The 20,696-nt window shown below is 55.6% G+C and overlaps 1 protein-coding gene and 1 long non-coding RNA gene across 4 annotated transcripts in view; both read right to left on the bottom strand.

Annotated features, from left to right (window-relative positions):
• RPS24 (ribosomal protein S24) overlaps nucleotides 1-20,696 on the bottom strand; it is a 402,261-nt gene that overhangs the window by 230,955 nt on the left and 150,610 nt on the right. Inside the window, exon 5 of one of the 3 annotated variants that reach the window (XM_077895171.1) lies at nucleotides 15,934-15,944. The exons of the other annotated variants lie outside the window; for them this stretch is intronic. Within the exon in view, the coding sequence (XP_077751297.1) occupies nucleotides 15,942-15,944 (3 nt within the window). The 3' untranslated portion in view covers nucleotides 15,934-15,941. Of the gene's footprint in view, nucleotides 1-15,933; nucleotides 15,945-20,696 lie in introns of those variants that run through there. 3 annotated transcript variants of the gene reach the window in all.
• On the bottom strand, nucleotides 1,090-5,862 carry LOC144311837 (uncharacterized). The gene is made up of 3 exons (XR_013377338.1): nucleotides 5,591-5,862; nucleotides 2,333-2,929; nucleotides 1,090-1,559 (listed from the first exon to the last, which is right to left on the bottom strand). It is a non-coding gene; the product is annotated as an uncharacterized LOC144311837 (long non-coding RNA).

Here is a 20,696-nt window from a genome sequence, read left to right as displayed (position 1 = left end):
AGCTTTCACAAGAAAACCAAGAACGGGTAATATGCAAAGACGGAGAAGGCAAAATGGCATTGACGTCTTTACATCATTGGGTACCAAGTGATCATAGCGAAAATTCTTCCCATTTCTTTTTTTTTAAAAGGATTTTTATTTATTTATTTGAGAGAGAGAGAGCATGAGCAGGGGGAGGAGCAGAAGGAGAGGGAGAAGCAGTCTCCCCACTGAGCATGGAGCCTGATGCAGGGGCTCCATCCCAGGACCCTGAGATCATGACCTGAGCTGGAGACAGATGCTAAACCAACTGAGCCAACCAGGCGCCTCAAAATTCTTCCCATTTCTGAAAGAAAACATCCAACCCTGGATTCCACATCCGACTGAATCATCAGGAGTGATTTTCAGAAAGGCAAGTTTTTGCTTCTCATGGATCCTTCCTTAAAAGCTCTCGGGGTGTAATCTGCCAAAACAAAGTTGCAAACCAACGCAGAGGGAGACCATAGATGGAGGCGATTGAGGAGAGATGGGAAGGGCTTCCTGAGGATGGTGACAAACGAAGGCCTGGGATGAGATGGGGGCCAGGCATCGAATGCTGTCACCTCTGAGGGCCATTGGGATGGGAGACTCGGGTAGGATTGTTCAGGATGACAAAATCGATAGCGTGCCCCAGGCATGTGAAACCTCTGTGAGAAGGCGTAGGAGGGCAGCTGCCATCGGAGCTGAATGAGCGGTGGGCATGCAGGTAGGCACGCAGGTAGGCACGCAGATAGGCAGGCAGGCAGCAGGCAGGCAGGTAGGCAGGCAAGCAGAAGACCAGGGTGGTTACTAGCTCGGAAGAAGACGAGTTACACGGGAAAGGACAAGCAAAGCACACCAGCCTTCTTTGTCAACACACATACACGACTTGGACAAAATCTTAAAATGGGACAGTCCCTTTCTTAACCTGTAACACCACAGAGTCCTCCTGCCCTCCTTCCTGCTTCCTCAAAGCGCCCAGAGTGGGACAAGCCAAACCCAAACATCTCCCTCTGTCTTTCCTCAAGTCAGCAGTGCCTGGGCATCCCTATTAAGAACAGGACTCGTTGGGCCCCAGTGGGGTGGTGGGGGAGGCGGGAGGGAGCGAGAAAATAAATTTGAAAAGAGACCTGTAAGACTAAAAGAGAAAAACCTGGTAATTAGTGCTTCAGACAGATAATAAATTCTGAATCTCACAAATAAGGCTTTACGAGTTGAGTGTGTATAATTGATACCCCAGCCTGGAGAGCCTATCAGATCGCTTTAATCCCACTTTTTGTCTTGTGCATTTTAAATTATTCAGTTCCTTTGAAAACCAGAAATACTGCCTTTGTAGAATCAGACAGCTCACTCCACAGGGTGCCAATTTAGGATCTCCACAGTGGGTTTGGCCAGAGATGCTTGCCTTGAAGTCTGGAGACGTGTATCCATTCAAACCACAGCATTCAGCGCTGGAGCTCGCCCACTCCGTTCCATCTGCATTCCGCCGCCCGAGGCCTTCTCCCACCTGGCGACTCCCCTGGGAGACAGCCAACCTCGGGGCACCAGGCCGAGTGAGAATGCTGTGGGACCAGGCAGGTGAAAGGCCCAGAACACCTTGGGCTGCTCAGAGACCCTCCCCCCACCCCACTCCCCCGGCCCTGCCAAGGATCATGTCCAGCTCCAGCTACCCCGTTCAAGCAGAGTGGGTCACTTCTCAGTTCTAGATGTGTTTCACTGCTGGGTGGGTACAGGGCTGGGTACAGGACTTGACATTCTCCACTCATGATGCCATTTGAGCCTCACACACAGCCCTGGGAGGTAGGTGATACCACCAGGCCCATTTCACAGATGAAGAAACTGAGTCTCCAGGGAGCAAAGTGCCTTGCCTAAGACTAAGCAGTAGAGCTGAGATCTGAATGCAAGTCGGCCTGACTCCAACAACCACTTTTATTATGCTACTTTTATGGACTTCCTCCGGGCCAGGGCAGGACCCTATAGATTCTAAAGAGAACCAAGATGAGGTCCCCACCCTCAAAAAAGCACCCGTGGGGGAGTCAGACACAAACAGCACTGACAGGCTATCGTGAGCTCCTTGATGGAGAGCTGGTGTGCACAGGTGCAGAATGAAATGATGCGGGAATGGGGTGGGGGTGGGGGGCAGTGATGTGGAAGGGACTGTCCTACCCCCTCCTACTGGGACCAGTTTCGGAAAGAGTAGACTCAAGGACATAGGAGGTTGTCTTCAAATCCCTGAAGGGCATGGTCATTCTGAGCAACCCCTAAAACTCAACCCGACCCAGTGAATGAAAATCATAGGAAGGTCCGTCGCTCTGTGGGAGGCAAGAAGGCCCACCTCGCAAGAGTGCGACAAGAGTCCCTGGCGTGGAGAAGTACTTGAGCTGAAGCCAGACGTCCTTTGTCAGAGACATGGCACAGAGGATTCCTGAGCAGGGGGAGGGAGACAAGAGCATCTCATCGTCTGTTGTGATCTCTCTTCCCTTCTCAGAACATCTATTACAACTTCCAGTCATGTGAAAAATTGGGATGATAACAGCCCCTGCCTCACCAAGGGGCTGGGGGGACGAGACGGGAAACTAGGGCTCAGACAGATGAAGCAGTCTGCCCAAGGTCACACTGCGTGCCGGCAGAAAGCAGGTCACTTTCACTGCATGGTCTTCCTTTTAAGCCAGCTGGGCCACCCCTTCTTCTGTGGTGAGCCCATTATGGTTGGTGACTCTTTTTGTGCTCAAGATGTGAGAAAACGGAATGGAGTCAGAACTTGCTACCTGGCAACCGACCCATTATCACCGTCCAAAGATGCTGTCCCAGGCCTGAGCCCCCATGAGCCCCGTGGGAAGAGGGCTGGGCTGGAATTCAGAAGACAGGCTTCAAGTCCCACATTTTCATCTCACCAGCTCCATGATCTTGCATATGGGTCTCAGTTTTATGTCTGCAAAATGGGGATAATAATTCTTGCTGTAAGAAACGGCCAGGGTCAGCGTACACTTCCAATAAACAGCACGTGTGAAAACCCTCTGTGACCTAGCGCCCTCGAGGAATGTGAGGAGCAGAGGGGAGAAGCTGGTGTGCATTGAAATCCTGCTATGTTCCATGTCAGAAGTAGACCCCAGGAGGAAGGTTTGGGTGCAGGTGATGTCTTACAAATTTGCTTTTGGGAGGGACACCTGGGAGGCTCAGTGGTTGACCATCTGCCTTTGGCTCAGGTCATGATCCCAGGGTCCAGGGATCAAGGCCCCCATCAGGTTCCCTGCATGGAGCCTGCTTCTCCCTCTGCCTGTATCTCTACCTCTCTCTCTCTCTCTCTCTCTGTGTCTCTCATGAATAAATAAATAAAATCTTTAAAAAAAAATAACTTGTTCTTATTAATAAGAGAACCTGTTAAGGGAGTAGGGGAAGCAAGATGAAAAGGTAGCCACGCAATGATACAGACACAGGGGGAGCCCCGGCCTGGCCTGACCCTGCACAGAGCTCTGGGGTAGAGTTATACCCAACAAGGTTGCCCCACCCCAAAGCAAAGAAGTTGGACTTCTACACTCCTTGCCTCGCTGGACACTGGTTACAGATGACTCAGGGCATGCTTCCTGCTCTCAGCCCCTCTGGGTGAAGTGACTGGGATAACCTAAAGGTGGGCCTGCGAAGAAGCTTGCAACTGCGAGCTACAGGAAAGCAGCATGCAGAAGCTGGGCCAGGGCAGGGCTGGGTGACAAGAAAAACCCATTAAAGGAGACCCAAAGGGATCTGTGTGGAGAACAGTGTCCACTCTGCACATCCTCAGCGTCCACATTGAAGCGTTCTCATTGAATTCAGACGCAACTCAGTGAAGAGGATATTATGAGCCCTGCTTTGCAGATGACGAAGCTAAGACTCGGAAATGTGACTTACTCAAGGCCCCATGGTTAATCAGCGATCAGTTCTATCTGCTCCAAAGTCATCTTTTCACTGAACGGGTTTTACTACACCTCTCTTTGCTCCAATCTCCAGATCCCCTCACGGCATTGGTGGGCCCTGCTCTGGGGCACCCTGGGGGGCCCTCAAGGGTTCCATTCAGTCTGCTTACCCCATCAACATCACGCAGGGCCAAGAAACTCATTGTCGTGGGGGAAACGGAGACACTGGTGTTGGTAGAGATGACAAGGACGGTGATGGTAATCATGATAATAGCAATGGTGTCAATGGAGAGAGTGCTGATGATAAAAATCAGTGGTGGGGGTCAAAGTATGGGGATGGAGGAAGCAACGAGAGTAGTGGTGGTGACAGCAATGGAGGTGGTAGGCTCTAGTAGCAGCAGAGGTGATGATGGTGGAGGGTGGTGTCCAATATGGCTGTGGTAGTAGGAGTAGAGGTGGTGGCAGTGGCGGAAGTAGCCATGGAGTTGATGACAATGACAGCGGTAATGGCCATCACCAGGAACAAACTGGCATGGAGGAGATGATGGTGATGGTCATGATGGGATTGGTGATGATGACAGTCATGGTGGTGATGGAGATGATTGGGGTGGTAGTAACAGAGTGGTGGGGTTAGTGACAATTGTGTGGTGGGGGGGTAGAAGGTAGGAGTGGAGGTGAAGATGGTGATGGTGATAATGGTAATGGTTGTGGCCATACTCATATCAATATGGCAGGAGCAGTAGAAGTGATAATGATGGAGTTGATGACAGTGGGGGTGACAGGAGGAAAGATAGTAGAGAAGGTGGAAATGATACACGGATGAGGGCAGTGGAAATGATGGTGGCAGAGGAGGAGGAGAGGGTGATAGTGATGGTGGTGGCTACTGAAGGGCCAACGTGGTGAAACTGGAGGAGGTGATGGTGATGGAGGTGATGAAAGTGGTAGTGACAGCCACGACCATGTGAATACTGGTGGTGGTCTAATGATGGTGGAATTACTGTCGGCGCAGTGGTCACATTGTTATATGATTATCGGGGCGACGGTAGTAGTCGACCCCTGCCTCCCTAGATGCCTCAGAAAATGCGACCCATGGGTCCCCAGCTGGCCATCCAGGGAAGGCAGAGAAGCCCTCTGAGGGGTCGGGGCTAGCACGGGAACCCAGCCTGCCACGATGAGGCCAAGACCGCCTTGCACCACGCCTCAAAAGGGAGCCGGAGTCTGCAGAGGGGCAAGGACGGCAGCGCGAGCGAGACAGCAGAGCAAGTCAGTCACATCATATTTCAGTAACAGCGTGTAGCTGCTTGTTAGCAGAGATCTGCTTTCCAACGGCAAATAATAAAATTATGCTTTTTGTGCAGCTAATGAAATGCAAATTGAAGCTGGATGCACATTAATGCAAAGAGTTGAATATCCATTTAATCAGCTCCTCCCTGCAGGGGCCAATGATAAAAATGACAGAGGAATTGCATTGCTAATTCCGGGCCTGTCACATCTTATACACCCTTACCTTGTAAACCCACTACTCCTGTGGCTGGCACCTGCCTGAAGGGCCCGAGGTTTATGTGTCAGGGTTCTGGGAGCCTGGGAATCCCTTTTGTGGGGGAGGGATTAGGTGGTTGGGCCCAGATGGCAGTGGGGAGGCCTGGAGGGAGTAAAATGAATTAGATATAGGATCTTTCCCACAGAAAATAAAGTGCCACTACCTTCTCCGCTGTCCCCTACTAGGCTGCCTTCTCTTCGACGTGGTGGGTGGGATGCTAGTCAGACGATTTCTTCCTGAGATAGAAATCAGGAGACCAGCAGCGTGACACTAAAGCTGGCACGTATCAGTGGCTTACTCTGCGCCAGGTGCCCTGCAAGGTCATTGGTGAGCACGTGCTCGTCTGACTAGCAGAAGTGGGTACAATTCCTCCGGTGCTCAGATGAGGACTCGGAGACTGGGGAGGTGAAGTGCACAGCGAGCAGGGGATCTGAGGGCGCACAGTGGGACTCCCACGGCCACTCCCAGCTGTGAGACTATACTGTGGTCCCCGAAGGAAATGACACCTGGGGAACCCTGGTGTCCTGGGCAGCCCACCTGGAGCTTGGTATCTGGTAAAAGAAGGGGCTGGAAGGAGGGAGAGGCAGTCGGGAGCAGGGCTGGAGGATGTGAGGCTACCACTAGGGAGCAAAGGACAGGAAGGATGCGCCGAAACTCTCAGAGGGGCTGGAGGTCGTCTCTGGGCCACACCCCACGAGTCCAATCCAGCCCAGCAAGTTTGGGGCAGAGGCAGCCACCCTGTCTGAGGGAGCAGAGGGGGAAGTGGGCCAGGGGAGAGACGATCAAGGGGAGTCTGTGAGTCGGTGACTCCGGAGCCGAGGAGGAAGACGGGTCGGGGGGACAGGGGGGACAGGGGAGCGGCAAGGGCACTACAACGACACCAGAGGTGACAGGCTGGAAGGGAGCGGGGTCCATGTGCACACGTCCTGCCTGGGTCTCCACACCAGGGGCACACGGGGGCAGCGAGAGGACGTGGGGGCCTCCCCAACATTGAGAGCAGCTTTGGTGGCCTCCGGGGGTTGGCGGGGACGTGTAAGCCTGTCCAAACGGCAGCGGGGACACGAGCTGGGCGGGGGCCGGCGTGCTGCCTTGGCACAGCCTCCGCCGTGACAACCCGACTCGGCATCCGGATCGGACCTGACAGGTTCCTGCTAGACACCCCGCTGCTACGCGGGCAGGATTTACCTCTCGCCCGGCCTCCGACGGGACACAAGTGAGGAGGTGCAGGCGACCTGGAGCGGGCACCTGGCCGCCAGCCCTGCCCCCTCCGCAGCTGGAGGGCAGCGCCGAGCCTCAGAGCAGCCCTCGCGCCCCGCGCTCTTACCCAGCCGCTTCCGCCCTGAGCACCTGCTATGTGCGAGGCACGGTCCGCCCGGGGCCTCTCCTGCATCCTGGCAACACCCCCCCCCCCCCAGAAAGGAGGTCTTCTTGTCCCCAGCTTGCAGATGTGGGGACAGAAGCCACCACGCCGGCCGAGATCGTGCTCCGCTGGGCCCCAGGGTCCCGGCTCAGCCATGCTGTGCTCAGCGGGGGCCGCCCAATCCCACCCTCAAGGACCTCGGGAGCACCTCCGGGACGACTGTCCTTCGAAAGACATGAAGTTTCTCGCAGATGCACCAACACCACGTGAAACCCCAAGCGCAGAGCAGTGCGCTCAGCAGGCTACGGCTGGCGTGCAACGGAGGGAAAGAGACCCAGGTCTGGGCTGCCCTGAAGGTCCCCGTATCTGCAGAGGCCCTCGGGTCGCCGAGTCCAGCTCAGCGGGAGGAGGGGACGGGGCGGGGGACGGGGGGAGGCGCTGGGGATGAGTTTCACCCTCGGATCCTCTCTCACTTTTACTTCTGGATGCACACATACACTAATGCGGCAAAACTCTAAGAGTTTTCAACTCAAAACTGAAGCATCTGCTCACCTGCATTCGCCCTGGAGGTTCCCGCAGCACGTCCGTGAGGGGGCATTTCTCGGTGAAGGAGCCGGAAGCGCAGAGGGGTTGGTTCGGGGCTGTGGCTCACGCCCTGGTCACAGGGGAACCGGGCCCAGCCGCCCGCCCGTCATCCCCTCATCCCACAGGCATTGGCTTCTGGTCCAGGGCCCCATGGGGCCAGGCACACAGTGGGTCTCAGCAAATAAGGTGTCATCCCTGGCTCCAGGACACAGACGGGAAGGCCGAGGTAAAATAAACTGGCTTCCCTTTAAAAAAAAAAAAAAGGAAAAGGAAAAATAACTACAGCTTAGCACCTGCTGAGCTTGGCCAGAGAGCCCCTTGGTAGGGAGAGAGGCAGGGCTGGGGCCTGTAGGTACCGTGACCTTGAGCTCTGCCTTCCTGGATGACAGAATCTAGCCTCCAGTCCCCCTGCCGCCCCAAGGGACCTCTTCCCCCTGGGGCCCTGGGCCCTTGGCCTCCCTTAACACAACCAAGACCAGCATTATCTTTCTACAAAGCTCCACTTAAGGAATCAAGGGGATGAAGAGCAGGACAAGGAGGTTCTGCTGCTGGGGCTCGTGTCCAGGTCCCCCCTCGACACACCTGAGCTGTCCGTCTGGCAGCACCCTGGCCACATCTCACCTCCTCGCTCCTCTGGGGCTCCACCAGCCCTACATGGCACCCCCAGGACATGCCCCCCGATCCCGTTCCCAGGTCAGGCTCCTGAGCCTCATCACCAGGAGAGAGTCAGCAGTGAGGACCCTGCACCCCTAGACCCTGCCTGGCGTGCCTTCACCTCGCTGCCTGCCCTCAATGCCGGGCAAAGACAAGTGCCAACTAACACGAGGTACACGTGGGTAGTATGCACAGCCTTCCACAACATGCTGCACTTGGGTTTGCAGTTTACGTGCCCAAGAGCAATGGGACAGACGTAGACGCTAAGCTGTGGAACAAGGACGTGAGGAAGGGAGATGGCTTTCACAGAGATTTTTTGAGCTGGGTCCTCTCTACCAACATTCTAGATCCTGGCCTGGGATGCAGGGTCGTGGAGGAGAATGAGACAGGGCTCCCCAGGGTAGGAGAGACAGGCGTGAAAAAAGAAGGGCAAGAGAGTGTCGTAAGTAAGAGAGGAAGGATGGGGAGTTGACCACTGGGGACATCAAGGAGGCTTCCAGAAAGAAGCATGTACAGGGGTACACTCACCAAGAGGCCAGTGGGGAGGATACAAGCTCCCTTCACCACAGTTGTCCAGACCAGGTCTATACCACCCAGGCACCTGGTTGATTCTACAGCAACTCGGTCCGAGAGAACTTCCTGCCATGATGGAAATGTTCTGTCCCTGTGCTGTCCCCGTATAATTGCTGCTAGCTGTGTGGAGCTATTGAGCGCTTGAAATGCAATGAGGACAACTAAGGAACCGAATATTTCCATGTTTTAAATTTTAACTTGTTGAAATTTAAATAGCCACCCATGACAGGTGGCCCACCACATTGGACTCTGACGCTTCTAGGAGAACCAAGGTGAGGAAAGACTGCCAGCACGAGTTGCCACCTGTGGCTGCGTCCTACAAGGAAGAGATCCCTGAGGATTGAGGCAATCCAGGAAAAGGCCGGTCAAGGAGAGAATCTTAGTGATGGCGAACTTCTGACGTCAAACCATGGTTGGGGTCAAGCTCACCTCACTCAGGCCAAAAAAACCAAAACCAAAACAAAACAAAACAAAAAAAAAAACATGGGCCATATGGTTTCCCCGAAGCCAAGGACAGCGGCTCTCCTGAAATCATCACTCAGCTGAGTTTGGGGTGGCCTGAATTGTCTTTGTTTGGGGCTGTTTGTTTTGAGTGGTGTCATTATTTTATTTTTAAATTACCTATAATGCACCCTTTAAAAATTCCCTAATTACAGATAGGATAAATACATAATTGCAGACTTTTAAAAAGCACATATTATTTACTCAATACTCCATAATTACGGTCTTTTCCATGAAATGTATTATTTCCTGGATGGTCCGTAATCGCTCCTTTGAAGCCAGCTGGGGAAGGCCGAATTGTCCCTCAGAGTCAGTTCACAGGTCACTGGTCCCGGCCCATCAGGCAGTTGATGAGGCACCGCGGCTGGCTGTCGGAGCCCCGCAGGCCTGCACCCACAGGAAGCAACGGGCCGGGTTCCTGCACAGGAATCGTCCACACAGATCCGGCCACCGCGGGTGCTGACCTCACCAGGGACGGTGGGATTAGGGGGCAGAGGTGGAGGAAGCGCTGCTCTTTCTCACTTGATTCAGGAGGGAAGGGCTGAGAGGTGGGCGCTCGGGGCCGCAGGTCGGCGGCCTGGCGATGTGCACCCCAGGGCCATCGTCCACCCACTCCGCACCTGTAGATGAGGCTCTCAGGTTAGGTTTTATGCAAAGCAGCCCCTGAGCCCGAGATTTCGGCGAGGTGATCCCAGAAAGTCCAGGAGAGGGAGCAAGAAAGTAAAGGCAGTGAAGAGGGAAGCTGCAGGCTCATGCCTTCATGAGCAGGTTACCATCGTCATCCATACCTCCAGACCCTGCAGGACACGCCTCAGAACTGTCCCCAAGGAACCTAGGAATCTACCGACCAGCTCTCATCCCCCGCTTCTTGGGGGTTGTCGCGTAAACTTCGAGACCCTCCCAGGGTGCCCTGCACACAGGCAGCTCGAAGCAGGCCATCGGCATGTGCGGCCACTGCCCACCAAGGCAGCAGGTGACCTCCCAGAAAGACCAGAGGGTCGCAGGCAGGCACCAAGAGTCTCTGCTAAGGCCCATTAGTCACTTTCTCTCTGCCTCCGCTTTCTCACCTGCAAATGAAGATAAAAGTCATACCTGCCTCATAGATTATGGGGAAGAAGAAGTGAGATTGGGTAAATGGAAGCTGCCGTTATCGTGAGTGACAATGGATAAGGCTTCAGCTCAGCCTCCATGGCAGCCCTCCCCAATTCAGAGAGGCTTTCAGGACCAGCCAGAAAATTATCGCAGGGCCTGCAAAGCCCAACCTGACATGACAGCAAATCCTTGGCCACGTGGCTGTGCCCGTTACCCCAAGTCAGACACTGTTGGCTGATTTATCATTGCATCCCTCTTCTTTCTCACTATAGACCCGCAAGTAGGTAAAAATATGAGGGGCTTCAGGAAGATGAATCCGAGTTAGGCTCAGCCAGGCACAGCCATTCCACCCTCCTCCTCCCCGGGGGTTGCATTAGACATTTGACCTATTTCTAGCCAGTGAGATGCAAAGGAAGACAACTGGGAAAGCTTTCTTCTCTGAGAAAAAAAGAAAATATTCCCTCCTCCGGCTTTGGACAGTATTGTATGAGGAGTGATGCTTGGTGCAGCTGCAGCCATCTTATACCATGAGGGTCCATGCCTGAGTATGTAGTCGACACAGTGACAGTGACAGAAGAGACAATGAAAAAAAAATCCAGTATCTTGCTCACATCCCTGGGTCCCTAAATTGATAAGCCCCTGAACCATCCGAGCTCCGGTATAAATAACAGTCAGTGCTAATGTGGTACTCACCACGTGTCAGGCACTGCTCTAAGCACTTTGCATTTGCTCACCCACTGAATCCTCATAAGAGCCCAGTGAGAAAGGCATTATTATTGGTCGTTCCATTTACAGATGTGAAAACCGAGGCCTGGAAAGGTTAAGCAACCAGCTCAGGGCCCTACAGTTAGCAATGATTCCACCTCAGGCAGCCTGGGTTTGGGCTCTGAACTCTTTCTGATTACACTGGACTCTACTACCACTTTACTATTTTTATAACATAAAAAAAAATAAATCTCCTCTATCCTTTAAGCCATTTTGACTTGTTTCCTCTGCTAAACGCAGCTGATAGTATCCTAGTTGATATACCTCAGTGATGAGATAAGCCAGGAAGGGAGGGAGGGAGGGGAGGAGGAAGGAAGGAGGGAGGGAGAGAGGGAGGGAGGGAGGGAGGGAGGGAGGGAAGGAGAGAAGGGGGAGGGACAGAGGGAGGGAGGGAATGAAGGAAGGAAGGAGAGAAGGGAAGGATGGAGGGAGGGAGGGAAGGAGGGAAGGGGGAGGGAAGAAGGGAGGGGGAAGGAGGGAAGAAAGGAAAAGGGAAGGAAAGAAAGACGGAAGGGGGGTGAAGGGAAAAAGGGAATTTAATTTTAAATTAAGGGGCATGGCTAAGTCTCAGACGTGTGCCAGGAGGGCAGTGGCTGGAAACGACGTCTCATGTACATACTCCCCTGGAGGAGCCTCCCCTCGCAATGGCGACATGATGAAGGACTACTGTCACCGTCAGGCCGGCTTTACTGGGAGCCCACATCTGCTCTCAGCACGAATGTAGGCTCTTGACATGACTCTGCAAGGCAGGTGCCACCCCCCCACCCCCAGCTCACAAATCAGGAGCCCCAGTACTACTCCCTGGTGTGTACCGAGTTCCTCTCCTGTGCCAGCCCCCACGCCAAGAGCTCTCCGGGCCTTTTCTCATGAAATCTCCGCAATAATCCAATCAAGTGAGCATCATTTTACAAAAGAGGCAACCAAGGCTCAGAGAAGCGAAGTATCAGGTCCATGGTCCCAAGATGATAGGGAGAGCTATGAATCCAACTCAATCTGTAGAAGAAAGAAGGCGCACCCACAGAGCCAGCCCCTGGCAACCAAGATGTGGGGAGCCGTGGCCAGCAGGAGCCCGAGTGGCCCTGAATCCACATGACAGCTCTTAACTCTGAGGAGAAATGAAGAAGCTGTCCCCTGGACCTGCCAGCAGCGGGGAGGGGTGAGCTCCCCGTGACCAGGAGTGTTCAAACAGAGGCAAGTGAGGACCTGTGCCGTGGGTAATGGAGTGTTCCCATCCATCTCCACACGTCGGGGACTTCAGTATTCTAGAATTCTATAGCCGCATGTCCAAACTCTCCAAAGCCAATGGAGACCTCAGAACCTGTGTGTTTCCTGCTGACTGTAAGGGGAAACCACAGGAGGAGCACTGGCCCAGGAGTCCAGGAATCATTTAACATTTACCGTTTCAATACCAGCCTGCAGAATTTCTAGAGAGCCCTCCTCAACCGTGCCTGGGCCTTCGGGCTTGTGAGGGCTGTTCGGGGACAGGCAGAGCCACCTACAGCTTAGCTGTATCCCCCGGGGTGGGGGGGGGGGAGCGGTGCGGATTTGAGGCAAGGCTCTATTCCAGCCGCAGTTTTCTGCTCTGTAAAATGGGTCTATAAGAAGGACCTCCCTAAGGTCCCTTCCAGTTTCGGAGTGGAGGAAGTGGGGGGCGGGGGTCTAAGCAGGGTTGCCACGTGGGTCCCAGCCCTCAGGAAGGAAGGAGTTCCTCCCTGGCTTCTGAGAATGCATCCCAGGAAATGGGGAATCACGGGGTCCCCACTCTCCCACACACATGCAGGGTCTGGTCCGTCCTTCGTGCTCTTCGTGCTCACAAACGGTTTCCCGGACTCACCCAGGAAAGTGACACCTCGAGGGGGGCTGGCTTACCCTTGGCCTCTGCACTCTCTCCCGCCAGAGGGCATCACAGACACAGAAAGACCCAGGGCGGGGGGGGGGGGGGGGGGGGGGGGGGCGGGGGGGGGCGGGGGGGTCCCCAGTGCTGCCTCTCACTGGCTGTGTCACTCTGGACAGGCGTGTCTCACCTCCGGGCGGTCACCTTCGGAACGAGGATACACGACCGCATTATCCCACCACCGCAAGGGTGAAAGGAAATAAGGCGTGCGAGCGCCTGGCACAGTGCAAAGTACACAGCTGGCGCTCAGTAATGAACGGCCGCTTCCTTCCCACGGGCCGGGCCACAGCTCCGTTCCTGCCCCACGAGGAGAAGGGCAGCTGGCAGGGGGGGTCGATGCTGGCTGGATGGAGGTGACACCGCCCCCCCACAGAGGCAGGACTCCTGCAGTGTGGGAGCCCCCGGGGCTGCGGGCAGCTTCTCCGGCGGAGGAAGGACAAAGGAGGGGCCAGGGCAGGGCTGCAGCAGCAGGTGGGAAAGGCAGTGCTGTGACAGTGACACTGAGCACGGCCCCCTCTTCTGAGCCGGTGCCCAAGAACTTACCCCTGGCCCAGAGGAGCGTGTGCCGCCTCCCAGTGAGGGCCCCACAGGCTCCCCGTCCATCTGCCCCACCTCACGCACCTCTCCACGTCTCAGCTCCCTGGCGGGGCACCCCCCACGCCTGCAAAGACTCCTTCTGATCGGAGCTCCTAGTCGGGTGGCTCAACCGTGTGCCCCACGGATGCTGTGGGGTGGACGTGGAGATGGGCAGGCCATACCCACCCCGGCTGCAGTCCCCGGCCGTGGAGAAGCTTCCCTCCCAGGGAGCTGAAGCCACGGCCCCCTGCTCCACTCGGAGGGGGGGCGCTCTGGACGCCCATGCTCAGGCCCCCCTCCCCAGGATAGCCCACCTGGAGCACAGCCCAGAAACTGCTTACAACCAGCAGCGAATCGGGGGCTCCCCAGTAGGGCTGGGCCGGTAGCACCGTGCAGGATCACCCCTCTTTGCAAAACTGGGGAGTCAGGAACACAATGCTGAATGCCTTTCAGAAGTCACTCGGGATGCTGAGGGAGGGGGCCCCACCTCCCTATCTGCACACGTGGGGATGGGGCAAGGATGGCTAAGGCTCCTCCCAGAGCTAACCGTCTGAGGGTCTGATGACCCCCCGTGCGTGGGCGGCCCAGCCCCAAGTCCTGTTTCCAGATTAGTCCCCCAATCTGGACCCACGGTGAGGCGGGCTCCTGACAAGGACAAGAAGGTAGACGCGGGTAAAGGAGGCCTGGGTCCAGCGAGCGTCAACATTCAGTATCAGAGCGGGTTCGACAAGCTCCCACACGGAGAGGTAGTGACCAGGGCAGAGCCGGAGCTAAAACGGGGGAGCAGAGCCTCCGAGCCCACCCTCACCCCCTCGGGGACACCCCTGTAGCACGCCCCCTAGAATCTGCAGCCCTGAGCCCTTCCCCCAGGTGGGGACATCTGGGAGGGGCTTGACAGACCGGTCAGCACCCACCGCAGTACCTCCAGCCCACTCTGCAGGCCACCTGCACACACTTGCCAGTCATGCCAAGGCCTCCCGGCTTCTCCACTCCCGGGTGGTCGGGCCTGTGCACCGGGCGGGGCAGGGAGCCAGGGGGCTGACGGGGCCCCGGGACCGACCTTTGCCAGAGCCCAGAAATGGCGGACACACAGCTCAGCTCCCTTGTCCCCAGTGGGGTGACTCCTGTGTGCTTTCCACACCCTGTCCTAGGGGCCTGGAGTTGGGGGTGGGGGGGTAGCGGTGACCTGGCTCAATGGGTTAGAAGCAGCTGCCGGGGATTTTGAATCTGGGCCGGGACACATGCACCAAAGGCACAGAGTCTCCATTCTGTCGCCGCAGCTGCACAAACATCCTGCTTCCCAGCGCGCCGTGGCCAACGTGCCCACAGAGCTGCCCAGCGCCCCGGGGCTGGCAGGCCAGGGCAGGCCAGGGGCTGTGATCCTGGGCCCCCTGCCTACTGCCTGAACCCCGTTCTTGGCACTTCCTACAATTCAGCGAATACCTGCTACCCTTTCCACAAATTGTCCTTCCCGCCTATAGCAGCCCGAGTCTATTCCTGTGGCCTAGAACAAAACGCCTAGCTGGTAGATGCACAAGGCCCCCGGGCCTCTTCCCCAGCCCGACAAGCCTGGACCCTGAATCCTGGGAAGGTGAGGATAACGATGAATGGGACGGCCGAGAGAGGCGGGGAGAAGGGAGGGGTGCTGGGGTCCCTCCCACCGCGACCCAGGGCTCCTCTCCGAAAAGAAAGCCACGGTCCTGTCTTCAGGGAGCACTCAGTCCAGGGAGGGACACAGGCATGATGCCAATAAGCCCAATGCAGGGTGACAGGAGTTGAGGCAGAGGGAGCAAGCACAAGGCATGGGAGACAGTGCGTCTGGGCTCAGGAAGGGCTCCCCAGAGGGACGGTGTCTAAGTGCAGCTCCGTGAAAAAGCAGAGGAAAGAGAAGGAAAAAGAGCAAACCGGGCGCTTCACGGCCACAAGCAGGCTGGCCCGGGGCCAGTCCCTGGATGAATCATGACTCAGTGCCTGGCTCCAGCTGTAAATCTGGGAGACAGACAGGCGGCTCTCTGGAGGGACCGCCGCTCCCTGGGGAGGGCTCCAAGTTTGTCACCAGCTAATAGGGAATAAAAACACATCCGTTTGTGTGTGCGGAGACGTCTCAGTCTGCCTCCACAGGCACGAACACACACGCTCACACATACGGACCCCAAGCAAGGGCGCAGAGCAAAAATAGCAGGTTGCCGCAGCTGGGTGCTTGCAAGAATCCGTGATTAGGACGGGACTCGTCGCTGTCCAAGCGGAGGCCTCTGGGAGAAGACAGGCCCAGCCCAGGCTCGGAGCTGCCTTCCTGAGGGCGGTTTTCCCTTGTTGCTGCCTTCGAAGAGAGAGGGACATGATGGTGTCGGGGAGCAGGAGGGGCAGGCTTGAGAAGCAGGCCGTTGGGCTTCCAGCCTCAGCTTTTCCAGACTGTTTAGGTGGCCTTGGGAGAAACTGCTGTCCGACCTAGGCCTCAGTTTCCCCATCTGTACATGGAGGAGGTTACTCTAGATCAACGGTGGTTAGTCCAGCTCAGTGGACTGGTGATGGCTTCTTGGGACACTCTAATGAGAAGGAACCAGGCACAGGCAGGGGCAGCGGTGGCACGTGCGCTACTTACCGTCCCTTGCCTCTTGAGTCCTGATGCTCTGCGAGTCTGCAAGCTGACTTCTGGGGCTTAACGTGGGCTCCAACTTGTGGGCTGGGATGAGCTCATCCCCGTCATAAGAGCTCGCTGTGCATCTCTTCCGAGCTCCGCGGTCAGTGACGTAACGGTGCACAGAGCCGAAAGGCAGCCACAGCGGAAGTGTTTATGCCATGGAAACCAGCAAATGCCACAGAGCAGGGTTTTACTGGTTCACAGGCCAGGGCACGGAAAGAAGGGAATCCAGGCAGCCCCCCATCCTGGGATCCACTGGGAGCCGTTGGCCCCTGGCAAGTGGCCGGTGCCCACTGATGCTAGAATCCGATCCATTCTGTCAGAGACTCGTCATCTCTGAACCGCACCTTGTTCTGGATCCTCACACCTTCTGCCTCAGTCCGTTCAGGCTCCTGTAACAGAATATCACAGACCGGGTGGCTTATAAAAAGAGAAAAAAACAGGTATTTATATCTTACAGTTCTGGAAGCTGGAAGTTCAAGATCTCAAGGCACCAGCGAATTCAATGTCCAGTGAAGGCGGCTTGCGGGCTCATGGACGGCCACCTTCTCTCTGTATCCTCACGTGGTGCAAGGGGCGAGGGAGCCCTCCGGGGTCTCATGACCAGATCACCTCCCAAAGGCCCCTCCTCCTCATGCCTTCACACTGGGGAGGAGGGTGCAACATAAGAATTTTGGGGAAATACAAACATTTAGTCTGTAGCATTGCTTTTGCTGCATGCAGCCCCATTCGGGGCCCCACCCAATCTGCCTTGGCACCAGTCATGCCGTCCTCCTCCAGGAAGCCTTCTCAGACTGCTTGAGTTTGCAGTGATGACCCTGCCCCCCTTCCCCCCCCCAACCACCACCCTCAGCTCTCATTTCACTTTCTGTGTTTGTTGGTTCTGGGATGCAAACTGTCTTCCTGGAAAAGGTTCAGAGGCTACGTCTCCTCCTTCTTCATCCCCACAGTCAGGGTTCCACATAGGCCTAGTCATGGAACAGACGTCTAGGGAGATACCAGCTGAGTCATCCGCTGCCTGGGACAGAGCCCCAAAACGCCTGTAACCATCACCCCAATCAGAATCCTATATCCCAGGTGGGGAAACTGAGACTCCAAACAGCACGGAGCAGCCTATCTGCAGCCGAGCTCTAGAACCCAGGCCTCCAGATGGCCTGCACACTGCCTTAGGAGTCCAGTTCATGGATGCAGAGACTGAGGCCCACAGAGGTCTAGAACCAAGCTCCCAGCGTGACCCTGTAGGGGAGTCAGCACAGACACCCAGGTCCCCAGCATCCCAAGGGGGGGCCGTGCTCTCTACACCAACCCCCCCCCCCGCCTCTCCCTTCACTTCGCTCCCAGCATCACCCTCGGCTTACCTAACTAGGCCTTTCCGTGTCCACGGCAGGGCTCTGGAGCCTGCCTGCCACCTCTCTCTCCACCCCCAACATCAGACCTCGAGGGTCACGTCAGCAACCCGTGGGGCCTGAGGCCCCAGAATCCACAGGGGCTGTTTTCTCGGGCAAGGAGCAAGGCCCAGCCTGGGCCTGCCTGGGCTGCATTTGGGGCCGCCTCCTCCCCATGCTCTGTCCTCAGGCTGCTGCTTAACATGCACACGGGAACCTCAACGCTGAGCGTATAGATTTCTCTTTGTCTTTGGTGGTAATTATTAGCTGTCTCGGCGGGTGAATGCAGGCAGAAACAAAGGCAGCAAGGGTTGTAAAACCTTTTATCTCGATCAGGCCGCATTATTTGATAAGGTGCTAAGCTAATAGCAACGCATGTCAAATTGTGTTTAGACAGATCGAGGGGCTGGGAATGGAGGGTATATTTGTCTCCGGAAACCTGCACCTGCAAAGGATAAGAAGTAAAGCACGCTGATATTCACAGCCCCGTGCAAAACGCAGACCGCGCAGCTTCTGGGGCTCCTGGCACAGAGACTCCTGGGAAAGGGGGCCAAACAGGAGGCTGGGAAGGTAGGGAGTGGACCCACGTTTTGCTGATTTCCACTCAACACCATCTCAGGGTCTTTGCCCCGAGCCCCACAGGTCCCCACAGGGCTCAGCAGCACATCTAGGTTCCCTGGCTCCCAAGCCAGAGCTCTCACCATGAGCATGTATTAAACCCCGAGTATGTAAATCTGTCCTGTGTATGACGTCGACTCCTATAGACAGAATTCCTATCCACAGAGACGGCATAGACCCTACAGAATTAGTCCTGAATCATGGGCAGCCTTGAGAAGAGGCTCACAAGGGCCGGGAAAATCAAGGCAGGCTTCCTGGAAAAGGTAAGAGTTCATACAGGCCTCGCAGGATGAGGAGGGTTTGGAATGCAAGCCTGGGGAGAAGCACCCCTAACCACCAAGCTCCAGACCCCTCTCTGTGAACTCCCAGGGGCAGATCCAGTAGTCTTCCAGATCCTGCCAGGCATTTCCTTTGGTTTGTCCTTCCCAGACCCTCCAAGAGAGCCTCACTCTGCCTCAGGATCACCAGAGCACACCCACGGCCGACCACTCTGTGCCCGGAAGGGCCAGCGGGAAGGCGGTGGCAGAAAAAGAAAAGGGGAGGATGCACATGTCGCGAATATTTATGAAAGCCTTAAAAAAAAAAAGTGCAGACCCTTTGAAACGGTGGATTTGTGCCTAGGAATAGTCCCTAAGGAAATAATCGGGAATGTGTACGGGTCTTGAGCACTCGGGATGCCCACCACAGGACTGTTTGTGCCAGCAAAAGATTGCAAGCAACCTTCAACGTCCAACAATGCAGGATCGGTTGAAAGAAATACTCAGGACCTTCTCGTGAAGCCACTGAGAAGTAATCATGGATCGGAGCCTTGGCTGCGGTTCTCCCTGGAGCAGGCTCAGGACTCAGATGCAGGTATATGCAAAGGCGCGGAAGGTGAAGCAGGCGAGTGGGGAGGCCACGCGGGAAGGCAGGCAGTATTAGCTGAGTTTTCAAACCAGCTACCGAGGGAGGTGATGGGAGGCTGAATCCTCTGGGTAAACTCCAGGGTGGGTGTAACACCTGCCCTCGGGGGAGGCAGCCGGGGTACCTAAGTACCAGCTTGCTTCAGTCCTCGATCGAGGGCTGTGGGAGGCCGGAGACGCCAGTGTTGACCCCCAGGCACCTCCAGTCTGCCACCAGCCTCCTGCAGCGAGAGCCCCTGAGAAACAAAACGCAGGTGCCAACAGGTGGGATGGGCAGCAGCAGTGGGCTAAAGGGGCAGGGCCACGGGCGTGCAGGCAGGGGCAGCCCTGTCATTTCTGTGTTTCATCTGAACTAGAAAAAGCCCGGCTCATGGAAGACAAGCTTATTTCTTCGCTTTGGGATGCCCGTTGATGTACTGATGTGCACTGGGTGAGTCCCCAAGCCCTTGACTGTGCACCTGCCCTGGTTTTGTCCTCCCGAGGCACACCCGTTAGTGGCTCTGGAGACATCGGTGCCTTCCAGAACAGAGCCAGGGAAATGCCGTCACAGTGGTGTCCTTAGGAACATGGGGAAATGGAGAGGCAGATTCCCAGGGTCATGGGTGCAAAATGCCCCCATGTTCTTAATGTGTGCGAAAAGAAACTGACCAGCTTTCCTCTGGGAAAAGTGTCCTCACCCCATCACCCCAGGAGAGGCCTGTCCGAGGTCACTGAAGGCAGCACTGCGATACTGCTGCACAAAAAAAAAAAAAAAAAAAAAAAGCAAATCCAGAAGCAATCTAAAAGCCCATCACATGGGGAATGACTAAATAAACGCTGATAGATCCACGCTCAGGAATACCGCCCGGCAGTAAGAACGAACGACGTACAGCTATCAGTACCAACGTGGAGAAAACCCCAAGACTAATAGTTAGGTGACAAAATCCAAGGACAGAACAATACATACTGTGTGATACCGTTTCTGCTGAAGAAAAACACATCCGAACACACTAACAATACACCCATGGATCCCCACGTGCACAGATATAAATGCGTGTGTGCCCTCGGATCAAGAGGGGTGCACGTCACAGCCGCAGCCGGGGCCCTGCTGGCGGGAGAGGCCCACAGGACCGTAGCGCAGTCTGTCTCCTGCCGACGAGAATGCCTTCCCCTGTGCCTGGTGTGCAATTAAATAAATGAAAATGTGTTAAAAGAAGGAAAAGGGAGAGCCTAGCCATATAGCCACCAAAACACCAAAATATTTACAGGGTTTATTTACAGGGTTTATTTACAGGGTTATTTACAGGTTTATTTATTTACAGGGTTTATTTACAGGGTTTATCTCTGAGGGCTGGGATTAGGGGTGTTTTTAATTTTCTTCTGTTTGCTTATCTGCATTTTTTAAATTTTCTACAAAGAGCATGCACGTTTTTGTAATAAGAGAAAGAAAACCTGAAGTAATGTTTAATTAAGTGCCCGCTGCACCGCCCCCTTCCCCCTCCCCATAGGAAGCTGTCCCCCCTCCGCCTCCCAGGAGGGTCTGCGCCTGCCGTTTCTTTCCTCACATCCCCCCCCCCCCCCCCCGAGCCACTCGAGGTTCCCACTCCAGGCATCCTAGACATCGCATCCTGGGTGGGACCATCCGAGGACCGAGGTGCTGGCTTTCCTGATCATCTCTGTGATTCTCTGACTGTGCAACCTCGAGCCACGCACGCACACCCTCTCTGGGCCTGTGTCGTCCTCT

The sequence above is a fragment of the Canis aureus genome, chromosome 4 (genome assembly GCF_053574225.1).
Source record: "Canis aureus isolate CA01 chromosome 4, VMU_Caureus_v.1.0, whole genome shotgun sequence".
Taxonomy (NCBI): Eukaryota; Metazoa; Chordata; class Mammalia; order Carnivora; family Canidae; genus Canis; species Canis aureus.
The sequence above is the reverse complement of the archived record's forward strand: the minus strand, read 5'-3'. Positions and strand labels throughout refer to the sequence as shown.